The sequence below is a fragment of the Nansenia antarctica genome (genome assembly GCF_963989245.1).
Source record: "Nansenia antarctica genome assembly, chromosome: 1".
Taxonomy (NCBI): Eukaryota; Metazoa; Chordata; class Actinopteri; order Argentiniformes; family Microstomatidae; genus Nansenia; species Nansenia antarctica.
This window is the reverse complement of record NC_137674.1, coordinates 19,815,879-19,829,862: the sequence shown is the minus strand read 5'-3', so window position 1 is coordinate 19,829,862 and position 13,984 is coordinate 19,815,879. Positions and strand designations below refer to the sequence as shown.

At 44.7% G+C, this 13,984-nt stretch overlaps 1 protein-coding gene across 1 annotated transcript in view; it reads right to left on the bottom strand.

Moving 5' to 3' along the window:
- Positions 1 to 13,984, bottom strand: part of inpp5a (inositol polyphosphate-5-phosphatase A) — a 187,478-nt gene that overhangs the window by 64,663 nt on the left and 108,831 nt on the right. The window contains exons 6-7 of the mRNA XM_080537304.1: positions 13,807 to 13,910; positions 1,268 to 1,320 (exon numbers count right to left, since the gene is read on the bottom strand). Of these exons, the coding sequence (XP_080393430.1) occupies positions 1,268 to 1,320; positions 13,807 to 13,910 (157 nt within the window). The remainder of the gene's footprint in view (positions 1 to 1,267; positions 1,321 to 13,806; positions 13,911 to 13,984) is intronic.

Sequence of the window (13,984 nt, the reverse complement as noted above, 5' to 3'; positions counted from 1 at the left end):
CGCCCGAAAATCTAGGTGTAATAGCAGCATTTAGATTTAGTCATCAAAACATTAATACGACCCCTATACTTTCTTTTATTTATTTATTTTTTCTTTCTTTTTATTATTACTCAATCTTTTCAGTTTGTAAAGCGTCTTTGAGTGTCTATCAAAGCGCTATATAAGTCTAATATATTATTATTATTATTATTATTATTATTATTATAATTACCACACAGAGATTGGGGTTATATGAATGGAGAGCCCATCTGATTGGACACACGCCTTCCCAGGTGCTGCTGCCATTAACATGGACCAAACTAAGACGCAATCATGTACACACTCATGTACACACTCTATCTGCCAGCTCAAAGGAAACAGCTCAAAGCAGACTTCACCTCTCCTCTCCTCTCCACCCCCCCAGACCTCCTCTGAGACAAGATGGATAAAAGGGTTTATCCGTGACACATTTCTATCTATCTATCAATCTCTCTATCTATCTATCTAATATCTTTTTTCTCGCTCTCATCCCTGCCCTTTCTCCTGTTCTCTCCCTCTCTCTCGTCACCCCCCCCCCCCCTCTCCCTCTCTCCCTCTCTCTCTCTCTCGTCCCTGTCTCCCGTCATGCCTCTATTAGAGCGGTAGGGTTTGAGCTCTCTTTTCTACTCGTGTCATCCTTCTATTAGATTACCCTGCTCCCCCCTCCCTCCCCACGCCACCAGCAGACGTTTGTATTCAACGGCGCAGGTTCAACTGCATGTAATGTTTTCTGTCATCTGTCATATGCAACTGCTTGACTAACGTGATTAGGGCCTAATCCAATCCGGCCCATTCCTAGCACGCCGTTTGGGAAAGGACTCTACTCTCTCTCTCTCTCTCTCTCTCCCTCCCTCTCCCTCTCCCTCTCACTCCCTCTCTCTCTCTCTCTCTCCCTCTCTCTCCCTCTCTCTCCCTCTCTCTCCCTCTCTCTCCCTCTCTCTCCCTCTCTCTCCCTCTCTCTCTCTCTCTCTCTCTCTCTCTCTCTCTCTCTCCCTCTCTCTCTCTCTCTCTCTCTCTCTCTCTCTCTCTCTCTCTCTCTCTCTCTCTCCCCCCTCATCTATGAAGACTAAACCTACAAAGCCTGCTGGGAGACACCCTATGGATCATGGGTAAAAGTCAAAGTGACAGGGAGGGTTTAGAGGGGGTTTAAGTGGTGCCTCAGTTAAGGCGCCACAGAGACACCTGGGAGGCAGCGTAGAGATCCAGTGTGATCCTGTAGTGTGATGGTGAGACGGGTCGGTGGACTCACCAGTCAGCCAGGGCCCAGCGGGTCCTGATGAAGCCTTTTCTGGACCACTTGCACTGCAGAGGGGAGGAGACAGGTGCAGTCCTAGTGTTAGTGTCAGCACGTCAACATGACAAACACATTATGTGCCATCAACCACCAGATGATGCACCCATATTGTGGAATGCACTGCCAGTTTACATTTAGTGATTAATTAAATTAGGATTCTATAATGATTGGAGCACTTTGAGCTAGTTCCCCTTCATGTGGATAATTGTGTCTTTATCCAAGCGCTTCACAACGGCCTCTCATTCACCCATTCACACACACATTCACACACCAATGGCGGCAAGCTACCATGCAAGGCGCCGGCCCGCTCACTGGGAGCAATTTGGGGTTCAGTGTCTTGCCCAAGGACACTTCGACATATCAGAGTTCTGGCCATCTTGTCAGGACCTCTGTCCAACCTCTCTCTTTCCCACAGAGCTCCAGCCAGAGTCAATTATCCAATCAGAAGTCCCAGATCTCACACAGCACATGATGCGCCACCAAGCTGGTTATTAAATGAGACCCAAATTGATACTGTAACCGTCCTCATTTTGAGTGCAGAAATAGATAAATAAATAAACATATAAGCAGTTCCCTGAGCCCCTAATGGGGAGTTAATCACAGCGATGAATAAACTAATTATGGCTCAGGTCACATAATTACACATTTACTAATTTCAGATAGAAACGGGGATGCAAATGAAAGGCTGAGAGGTATTTGATGACCTCACCTCCTTCAGTCTGCATTAGGACAGATTAACTGGATCACACTGAATTACATTAGATTACATTAGCAAACGGGAATTAATCTATAGAGCCTGGCGGAATGTATGGGCCCAATTATGACTTTATGTGTGTGTGTGTGTGTCTTGTTGTCTTCATGAACAATATGATATTCAATCATGACGTTATTATGAAATTTGCTATTGAGATATAGTTTATAAACTAAAACACAAGAGAGACCGTTTGTAACACATCAAAAACATCAAAAACATATGCTTCAAGGGGATTGATGTGGTAACCCTTTTACGCACCATACTCTCAGCATTTAGTTACACACTGAAATCCATGTGACTACTGTATGTATGTGCGTGGTGCGCGTTTGTGTGTGTGTGTGTGTGTGTGTGTGTCGCGTGTGTGTGTGCGCGTGTGTGTGTGTGTCGGCGTGTGTGTGTGTGTGTGTGTGTTTGTGTGTGTGTGTTTGTGTGTGTGTGTTTGCGTGTGTGTGTGTGTGTGTGTGTGCTGACATAACGTCAATGTAATGAGTTGAAGTAAGAAAGTGGAGGGAAAGGGAGGATGAAGATGAAGATGAAGAGTTGGGGGGGCAGAGTGATGAGACAGGGTGGGCTTGGCCTCTGCGGGAACCCACCTCACCTGTCTTCTGACTACGGCGAGGAAGACATTTAATCTAGATTTAATTTAAAGAGCCATTAACTACAATCACAGCATTAAAATCCATCACTTCCTTGACACGCAACCTCAGATTGCCCCATTTCCTCCACGTATGACTGATTGACCCTCTTTTCATCAGTAGCTCGCACACACACGTGCAGACACCCCCCCCCCCCCCCCCCCCCCCCCCCCACCCACACACACACTCACAAACATGGAGCTGTCATTCACAACAGTCGGGGGAACATTCCGTAACCTACGGAAAGTTCCGTAACCTTTTAGTTTTTGGTGACATGGCGGGGAGATAACTAATCAGAAGTGGTCAGGTCTGGCTAGCTTGTTCTGTCGAGGCTACAGGTAGACACCAAACATGTTCTGTAGAGGCTACAGGTAGACACCAAACATGTTCTGTCAAGGCTACAGGTAGGAAATGTTAGGATATTTATAGCATAGCATAGAGTACAGCACAGTGTTTTATTTGTATAGTATAGTATAGTGGATAGTGTAGCCTTTATTTATGTAAACCAGCTCTTTTCCCTTCTTGTTTTTAGTATTTAAAAAAAAAAAAATCCTAGCACCAGGGGAGCCCCCCCTCCCAAATTTCGTTGTATGGTACCTGTACTATATTAATGACAATAAAGACCATTCATTCATTCATTCATTCATTCATTCATTCATTCATTCATTCATTCATTCATTCATTCATTCATTCATCGAACATGTTCAGTCAAGGCTACAGGTAGACACCAAACATGTTCTGTCGAGGCTAGGTAGACACCAAACATGTTCTGTCGAGGCTAGGTAGACACCAAACATGTTCTGTCGAGGCTACAGGGAGACACCAAACAAGTTCTGTCGAGGCTACAGGTAGACACCAAACATGTTCAGTCAAGGCTACAGGTAGACACCAAACATGTTCTGTCGAGGCTAGGTAGACACCAAACATGTTCTGTCGAGGCTACAGGGAGACACCAAACATGTTCTGTCGAGGCTACAGGTAGACACCAAACATGTTCAGTCAAGGCTACAGGTAGACACCAAACATGTTCTGTCGAGGCTACAGGTAGACACCAAACATGTTGACAAGCAAACACCTCAGACCAGACCACCACAGTGGCCGAGACCACCATAGACGGTGTCAAGTAAGTCCTCAGTGTCAGCGAGGGAGACAGACTCCCACAGCACTGACGCTGACATGGGAGCGACGGCGTTGTTGGCCAACGAGTGTTGTCCAGTCCCGTGTCAATCTCCTGGTTGAGGCCATCATGAGACCCCTCTCCCTGCCACTCTCTCTGGCCTGCCAGGGGTCATGATGGGGGGGGGGGGGGGGGGGGGGGGGGGGGGTGAGTGGGGAGGGGGGGGGTCTGGCGGAGTGAGCAGTAAAGGTCAGGGGGGGCCGGGGGGGTGACAGGGACAGTGACTGACCTTCCACAGGCTAGTGATGGGCTCCTGACTCTGACAGTGATGTATGGGCGGTACAGAGGGGGTGGGTCACTCCATCGTCGTCGTCCCCCCACACCCCCCCCCCCCCCCCAGCCAATGCCGACGCAGGATGGGAGCGGGATCAGAGGAGGACGACTGTCAGATGGATTCACCATTACGGGAATAAGCCGCTTCATAAACCCTCCCCACTTGTGTTCATTACAAGTTTTCACTTCAAATATCAAATATCAAATATCACGCGATTGAACGCACGCATACACACACACACACTCCTCATCTTCCTCTTCCCTGTCCTTTTTATTTGTTGACCTTTCTGATATCCCGTTTGAGTGACCAGACCACCATAAATAACATGGGGAGGAGGAGGAGAAGGAGGGGGAGGGGGAGGAGGGTGCAGGAGAGGGGTTACACAGCGCCCGCATGTGACAGAAATGCACTGTGAGTAATAAGTAATACACACAAACCCTGATTGATTTAGACCCATGCCGCCCCCCCCCACCCCACACACACACACACACACACACCTCCCTCCCCCCGTCATTTATCTTTATTCCATCAAGAGGTGGGTCCCATCAAATAAGAAAAGGGGTCTCGGGTAGGGGTTTATAGGACTGGCCATGGTGTGTGTGTGTGTGTGTGTGTGTGTGTGTGTGTAGCTGGGATGGGACAGGGTGGGGAGGATGAAGCTGGACTTTAAACCCAGCAACACGGTACACCCTAAAAGGGTGTCACAACAGCCCCCTCCCTGGACAGCCATACTGGAGCAGGTCTCTGTAGGCGTGGCATTAGCCAAGCATATGACACAGATATTACACGGCCTGTTCCCTTTAATGGCAGACGGGCCGGGGGGAATAGGACTTGGCTGTCTGTCACGTAATCAGGGTATCAGAGCTTCCAGAGGGGACTGAGAGGTTATGTGTAGCCCAACGACCAAGGTCTTTACGAGCAGTCTCGTGGTGCCAAACAAGAAATATACATCAACGTGCGTAGATGATGACTTTGTCATTTTATTTGTATTTTTTTGTATTCACTTCTGTGAACAATCAACGGGAAGGAGACGTTTAACGGTCTCGGTCGTGGTTCTTTTATTTCTATAAGGGCGATGACAAATCCATATGATGCAATGCGTTTTTTGGAACCGTATACTTACCACCAAGAAACAAATAAATAAATACGTCGTTGGGGGGAGTTGAAAGGATTGACGGAACAACGTGAAATGACAGGCCTGGCCAGATCCATCACTTCGACCTTTCAAAAGAAATGTGTCCGCTATTTTCTTCAGTTCCTTCTTATTCAGCTTTTCAATTAATGTCCCCACTCCCCCCTTCCCCTCCACTTAAGGCCGTAACTCACGGTGGTGAGGGTGAAGGCAGGGAGCTTGTCATCACAGCAGACTCAACTTATAGGAACAGGGTCGACTCCCGCCTCGCTCCGATGGGACTTGAGTTGCATGGAGCTCTGGGACAGCAGGTCTGTGTTCGCTTGCGAGCGCGCGAGCGTGTGTGTACGTGTGTATTTACATATGTACGTACGTGTGTATACCGTATATACAGTGCCCTGCGTAAGTAATGGGACAGTAAAACAACGTTTGTTTTCTTCTTTTAGGCTCTGTACACCAAAAGATTGGATTTAAAATCAAACAATTCCTATGAGGTTAAAGTAGATGTTTAATGACCATCTGTACTTGTGTACATATCGGTTTGACCATTCCGAAATGACAACACTTTTATGCGTAGTCCCGCTGTTTCAGGGTACCCGGAAGCGAAGGGAAAGATTTGTCCAAATGAAGCAGTCATAATGCAGTCCCACAATGCTTTGCAATAACTGCCTGACGTCTGTGACCCGGTGACCCGTTGACCCCGCCAGACTCTGGTGATGCTCTGCTAGGCCTGGAACACAGCTGTCTTCAGTTTGTTTTGTGGTATTTTTGCCTAAAATCTGATCATTTTGCTGTGATCATCATCATTTTGCTGTGTTAATTGTTCCCTGTGCCTGTTCGTTAACTCTGTGTTCTATGTGCTCATGTTATCTGTTGCTTGTTGTTTCTGTGTTTTCTGTTTTCCCCATATTGTCAGCGTCTTTGAGACCCAGAAAAGCGCTATAATAATAATAATTAAATGCATGTAAGTAAATAAAAGGACAGTGACATCTTCTGTGTTTAACAAACATTTTCACTTGGTGTAATCGGTTAGCTCTCTTCAGTCTTGCTAGGAAAATATGACTATGATGTCTGGAGTAACAATTAATTTTGCTCCAAGAGCCTGAACTTTTGAAATAAGGTTATACAGGATTATTCTGCTTAATTTATTAAAATGATTATTCCGGCTATCTAGGAGTCCTTCAACTGCTCTAGCTGCTCCACCCTGAGCTGCTCCACCATGTCCCTAGTCTCCAAACCCCAACCTCAAGTGTTAGGATGCAACGAGACAACATGCAGAACAGTCCTTCAGGGGGAATTACCAGCTGCTCCCTCCTGAGACGCATTCTGTGCGACAGAACAGCGTCTATAGTCTGCAATCACAAACCTGGGACCTCAGAAATGACCTTGTCCAATGTCTTTCTAAACAATGTCTTTCTAAACAATGTCTTTATAAACAGCATTGTCCAATGTCTTTCTAAACAATGTCTTTATAAACAATGTCTTTATAAACAGCATTGTCCAATGTCTTTATAAACAGCATTGTCCAATGTCTATATAAACAATGTATTTCTAAACAGCATTGTCCAATGTCTTTAGAAACAATGTCTTTCTAAACAGCATTGTCTAATGTCTTTCTAAACAGCATTGTCTAATGTCTTTCTAAACAGCATTGTCTAATGTCTTTCTAAACAGCATTGTCTAATGTCTTTCTAAACAGCATTGTCCAATGTCTTTATAAACAGCATTGTCCAATGTCTTTATAAACAGTCATTGGATAGGTTGGATAGACAACCTCAGGGAACACAGTAACACGATTCTATCTTTACTAGGGATTGGAAACTACACTGCTAAAAAATGAAGGGAACACTTCATCATCACCGAATAACACTAAGTCCATTAGACTTCTGGGATATCAATCTGTCCAGTCAGTTTCAGATGCTTTGGGAAGCAAATGAAAGCGACAGGTGCACAGAGAGGCAACAGCAAGACAACCCCCCCCAAAAAGGAAATGGTTTTGCAGGTGGTGGCCACCGACCATTTCTCTCTGCTTATCCTTCCCGACTGATGTTTCTCTAGTTTTGCATGTTGCTAATGCCCTTGTCACTATTGTAGCATGAGGCGCTACAGGTAGTCCAGCTCCTCCAGGATGGCACATCCATACGTGCCGTCGTAAGAAGGTTTGCTGCATCTCCCAACACAGTCTCAAGAGCGTAGAGGAGACGCCGTGGTGAACGTTATGACCGGTGTCAGTGATGGTCTGAGGAGGCATGTCCTTGAAGTGTTCCCTTCATTTGTTTGAGCAGTGTATTCAGCATACGAGTCCAGATCTCTAAATATCATGTACTGCTGCGGACAGAATCCTTGTACTTCTGTGGCTTTAGAAATAGACAACAACCAAATGTGGCTACTATTGTGGGCCTAGCCGGCCCGCTCATTGGGAGCAATTTGGGGTTCAGTGTCTTGCCCAAGGACACCTCGGCACGTGGCCACCCGGGGTTTGAACCGCCGATGTGCTGACCTTGCGATCATTAGACGCCGGCTCTACCTCCTGCGCCACAGCCGCCCCTCTAACTAGGTGATTAGGTGATCACCTGAACCCAATCTGATTTAACAAGGAAAACCCCCCACTGCTGTGGTCATCACTATCCTCTTGCAATAGGACCAGCTGGATGGCAACAACTGTGCTAGTAGTACCTCTCAGGTGGACAGTTAGCTAGATAGCTACTAGGCTACCATACTAGTTACCATAGTTCACTTTCAATAGCAAGCAGAAATGTCAAGGCTAGCAACAGGTACATGCTTCCATTCCCAGCAGCAAGGTAGGCTGTTTATAATCACTTATTATGATGATGATGATTATTACTATTGTTATTATTATAATATTAATATCATTTATATTATTTACAAAGTCAATTATTCCATCATCCTGCAGGAAACATGTTGTAAAGTAATAAAATAGCAATAGAATGCTGATTGATGTACATGACATCTGTTTCTGCAGTGAATATTGGCCTGTAGCTGCATTCAGTAGTGTTGCTGTGTTGTGTTGCATGGGCTGTCAGCCCATGTGGAATGATGAACCTTGATGACTAGTTTAGCCCCTATGGGATGGAATAGTGCATTCATGATTTGCTTTGGTATGATCTGATATTGGTTGGTGTGTCAAGAAATGGTCATGTCTATGTATAAAATAAATTAATAAATAACATGTGTTTATGATCTAATCATCATATCGAATAAATAAGAGATTTTTGTAGATGTCGGTTGTCATGCTGATTATGATCCTTTAAAAAATAGATATATTTGAATGAGAACTCAGATTGCACTCATTTAGTGTTTATGTTCATGTTATATAGTGAAAGGGTTAGGGTTAGGGTAATGCACCTCTGTGGTAGAGGTAGAGGTAAAGGCTGTGGTAGAACACAGTGTCTCTCATATTATAACAATTTTACTGAATCAACTTGAAAATAGTGCAATTACCTCCCATAATCACGCCTCTGCCACTGAAGACCACCGGTTTGGTTATTTTGACTTGTTGTCAGTTTCTGCAAATAGGCCTAAATGATCTAAATGACAATATTCTTACTTGGAATTTGGGAGAAATGTTGTCAGTAGTAGTAATAAAACTAAAAACATTTTACTCAAACAAATACCTATAAACAGTAAAACCAGAGAAACAGATCATTTTGCAGTGGTCTCTTAATTTTTTCCAGAGCTGTATATGACTCTTGTGTTCGATAACAACGTCCAGAATCCAGTTGATCCAGTTACTTCCTCAGTTCCAGTGATTCAGAATCAAATCCTCTATTAGAACACAATCATCTTCTGGCAATTCCCTCACTGGGTGGCTCGCCATTTGATTTGGTGTAAACAGCACCAGAGCAGTCCATACTCTGAGTCCAGCCATGTCGTTTTACCTCAGCTCTTCTAGTGTTTTACCCCTTTTGATCTATCACCCAATCTGCAGGATTGAAGCAGAATCCAAAGTATAACCAATTAATTAATTAATTAATTCGGTTTGATAGCTCTTGTCACACCTAAGCTGGTCACTCACCCTTACAGGATGTTGTGAAAACCAGTTCCAAATGGTTGGCCTGACTGTCCTCTAACAGTTAACATCTTACAATGTTCAATTGGATTTAAATCAGAAGATTGATTTGACCAGGCAAGAACTTTACACATTTTGGCCCTGAAAACCTCCCTAATTGCGATGGCAGTATGTTTTGAGCCATCGTTTTACTGGATGACTTTAGAGGCATTTCGTGACGTTAGAATTATAAGGTTCTATCTCCATTTTTGTCAAAATTTAGTTTTTTTTTTACATAATCTGATCCATTAGGTGCTTATTAATGCCTGTGTGGTGTTATTTTTAAAATGTTGACATTTTTGAGTTAGTAATTAATACAATACAAAGGTTCCATCTCACAAAACATAATGGCATGTAAAAACGTTGACGCTCAATATCTCTGAACTACCCTAAACGGAGATAGAACCGTATAATTCCCTCACGATTTGCTTGTCCTCGAGCAGACAAGATGTTTCTGTACACGTCAGAATACATTCTGCAGGCTTTTATGGATAACTAGTGGTTTGCATCTTGCAGTGAAGCCTCTGTAGTAGCTGCTGGTGTATTGTTTGAAGGTAGTCTCTGACACAGCTACCTCCTGAAGAGTGTTCCTGATCTATGAGATAGCAGTTTTGGGGGTTTTCTTCATTAAGGTGAGCATTCTTAGGTCATCCACTGTAGAAGTGTCCCTTGGCCTACCTGCCTGTTTCTGATCGCTGAGCTCACCAGTGCTTTTTCTTCTTTTCAATGGTGTTAAAAACGGGTGATTTTGTCAAGCCTAGGGTTTTAGCTATGTTTTGGACTTCCTTGACTTTCATCGACATCACTTTGGTCCTCATATTGACAGACACCAATAGCAGACGCCTAGAATCAATGCTCGACATCGACATCTCTCTTATGACTACACAAGTGATGTGATGGAACACACCTGACAGAAACACTTGCCAAGCCAATTATCCCATTCGTTTTGAGTACCCTGAAATAGGGGGGACTATAAAAGGTGTCATTTCTGATTGGTTAAACATTTTTAAAAATATGTATGCAAATACCATCAAATGGAAGCTGAGAATCTCTACTTAAACCTGACAGTAGTTGTTTGACATCAGAAAAGCGCTTCTCTGTGCCGTGACCACATCCCCCCTGTCCTCCAAAACCTACACTGGCTCCTGGTCAAATACAGGATCCAATTCGAAATCCTACTCACCACTTACAAAGCCATCAACAATCTGTCCCCCTCCTACCGTGCCGACCTCGTCCCCCTCCACACCCCCTCCCGTTGCCTCAGGTCTGACGACCAAACCACCCTCAAGACCACCAGGACCAAGCTCCGGACCTGGGGTGATGGGGCCTTTTCAGCCGCAGCCCCGTCCCTCTGGAACGCCCTCCCCAACCACAGGCCAACACCCTGCCAACATTTAAACAGGCCCTCAAAACCCACCTCTTCAAGCTCGCCTTCACCAGTTAACCCTCTCCCCCTCCCCTACCCATGTGTCCCCAGCACTACCTTAATTAGGCCCCTATACTTTCCTTTATTTCTTTTTTGTTTCTTTTTATTATTACTACTCGATCTTTTCAGTTTGTAAAGCGTATTTGAGTGTCTAGAAAAGCGCTATAAGTCTAATGTATTATTATTATTATTATTATTATTACTTACACAGAGCGCTGTATGTGAGTAGCGATCACAGCTTCACATGAGCCCACGCTGGACCAGATATCAGATTCACACATTCACCCCCCCACGCCTGCAGAGCACTCAAATCTAAGACATGCCAGGAAGTGGCGTTCTGTCTCTGTTGTATTACTAGTCTTTATCCAGCGCTGCCACTCACACAGAGACAGTCCAACACCCTCCCTCCCCCCATGATGTCACCAGCCTCTCTCTGAGTGACAGGGTCTTAACGCTGGACTGTAATGGCAAGGTGCGAACGGGGGGAAAGAGAGAGACATTAGTCTCACACGATCTGTCTCTAAGCTGTCTGTCTGTCTGTCTGTCTGTCTGTCTGTCTGTCTGCCGACACCTTACCCTGTTAGTTTGAAATCCAGACGAAAAACTGATTACCGGTATACAGATGTTCATGAAAGATAAGTTCAAGCACTGATCTCTGTCCTACACATATCACAAGCTCTGTCAGGGACGCACGCTGGTGACAAAAATGTTTTTGTCTGAAAACAAAGAACGTTTATAAAAATGGTTGACCTATTTTGTAAAAACAGCTTTTTTTTCTATCCTCTCTCCTGTCATGTCGCAATGTTCCATAACCCTGCAATATGTTTACATTCTTGTGTTAGGTTTTCATATACTGTATACAAGTTACTAGTTCATACGTTTACATGTTTATAAAAGTACACAGTTACATGCTAACTCCCCCCTGTCTATACACCCCCCTGTGAATACGCCATATAGTGTATAGAAGTATAGAAGTTACATAATAGACACATTATCAAATTCCTACCGATCACTTATCCCCCTATTTATATCCCCCCTATTTATGTCTATTTATGTCTCATTCTTGTTTTTTTATTATCTTAGCACCTAGGGCTTGCATTTAAATTTCGTTGTACCCGTTACAATGACAATAAAGATCATGAATTCACACATACGTTTGTGTGTTAGTATGTGTGTGTGTGTGTGTGTGTGTGTGTGTGTGTTTAAGGACAGCCCCAAAAACCCACAACTCTGCTCCTCTCCCCTCCGCCCCCCAGAGCAGGGCCTGGTAGAGAGTGCCCGCCACCCCCCAGAGCAGGGCCCTGGTAGAGAGTCCGCCGGGGCTTGGCGGGACCTCCGTCTTGTCCCAGATCCACTGTTAATAGATTCCTTAAGGCTGCAGATGGATGGCAAATACAGGCGGTTTCATCTACTAAAAGACAGCATAAATCACCCACGGAGGAAGCGGAGACGAGGCAGGGGTTATCGCCAGCCTGCCTTCCTCATGAGAGCTTTGCATTAAAGCATTAGTGAAATTAATTCATCTTTCATAAGAGGTATGAGCAGTATCTGTGATCTATGATAACAACCAATTTCTCACTACGGGAGGGCCGGGGGAGGAAGAAAAAAAAAAATACTCAGGCCTGATAGACTACACAAATCTGCTCTTTTTAAATGGGCTAACATTATCTGGAGTGCTGCTCTCCGGAGCATCAGCCCAGATTCATAACCCAGCCGGGAAGGAGGCATAAATCAGAGGCCCAAACTTTTCTCATTTATCTGCGCTCTCTCTCTCTCTCTCTCTCTCTCAGGTTCTCTCTCTCTCTCTCTCTCTCTCTCTCTCTCTCTCTCTCTCTCTCTCTCTCTCTCTCTCTCTCTCTCTCTCTCTCTCTCCTTCTTCTTCTTCTTCTTCTTTCGTTCCCCTACCTCCCGTTTTGTTTTTTTGTGTGTTCTTTTTTGTTTTTTCAAACGTTAGAAGGAGTTTCTTGTAACAATTTTGAAAACGACTTCGCTTCACGCCTCGATCGATGTAATTGGTTTTAGATCGTCGAACGAAATGGCAAACGGGAGGATGGGGAGTGAGCTACTGTATGCGTGTGTGTGTGTGTGTGTGTGGGTGTGTGTGTGTGTGTGTGTGCGTGTGTGTGTGTGTGTGTGTACACATGTGTGTGTGTACACATGTGTGTGTGTGTGTGTGTGTGCGCGTGTGTGTACACATGTGTGTGTGTGTGTGTGTGTGTGTGTGTGTGAAAGAGATGGAAATTGGAAGAAGTGTGTGAAAGGCCGTATCCATCTCCTTTGCATATATTGTAGGAGGTGTGTGGTGGAGCGGGGTTGACAGATGAGTGGGGAGTGTGGGGATGACACGCACCCAGTCACGCTCTTCATTACTATATCAGCAGAGCTCCACTATCTTATGATGTGGCCCAGCAGAGGAGACACACACAGGCTGCACAGGACAGCAAGCAGCGCTGGAACCAACGTGTTCCAGGCTCTGTGTCGGGAGTGAGTCTTTCACTGGAGAAGTGAGCCTAGCATCGGTTCTTTTTTTCTCTCTCTCTCTCATGGCTCATGAAGTCTCGTGGAAATCCAAATGAGAAACATTTGATTTGGTTCCTTACGTAAGGATAACCCCAAAAAACAGACACCGTGAAAAAAACATCATTCGATTTCACACATTTCACCAGTAAATGGCTAAAACTAAAATATATGTGTGTTGCAATTTACCCTGAATAACAACATAAAACATACCTTTCAGAAAGTGGATCGTTATATGATCAGTAAATAAATACTGCAAAATCAAAACACAGTTTTAAGTTTGCAGCACTTTCCCTCACTATAGATAGGATCATTTAATATCAAGTAGGCTATTATTCACTCTAAAAGGGCATTTCTATCTATGCCATGAGAAGCAGTGTCTTCCTAAGGATGGCATATTTTCGGTGCAGGGTTCATTACTGACACCACCCTGTCAATCAAAGTGGTGATGCTTCGCTAGGTAGGTGGTCGATTGGATCGTCAGGAAAAAGTCACTGTGTGAATACGCACCTCAGGGAAGTAGTCCTGCGGAAACTTCTCCTTCTCCAGCATGGGAGTGCTCTCTAGTGTGTCTGAGTAGATCTCTTTCCCAACCACCTTCTTGAATTTCTTGGCTATAGGGAAAAACACAGAGTCAGAGTGTGTGAGAGAGAGAGAGAGAGAGAGAGAGAGAGAGAGAGAGAGAGAG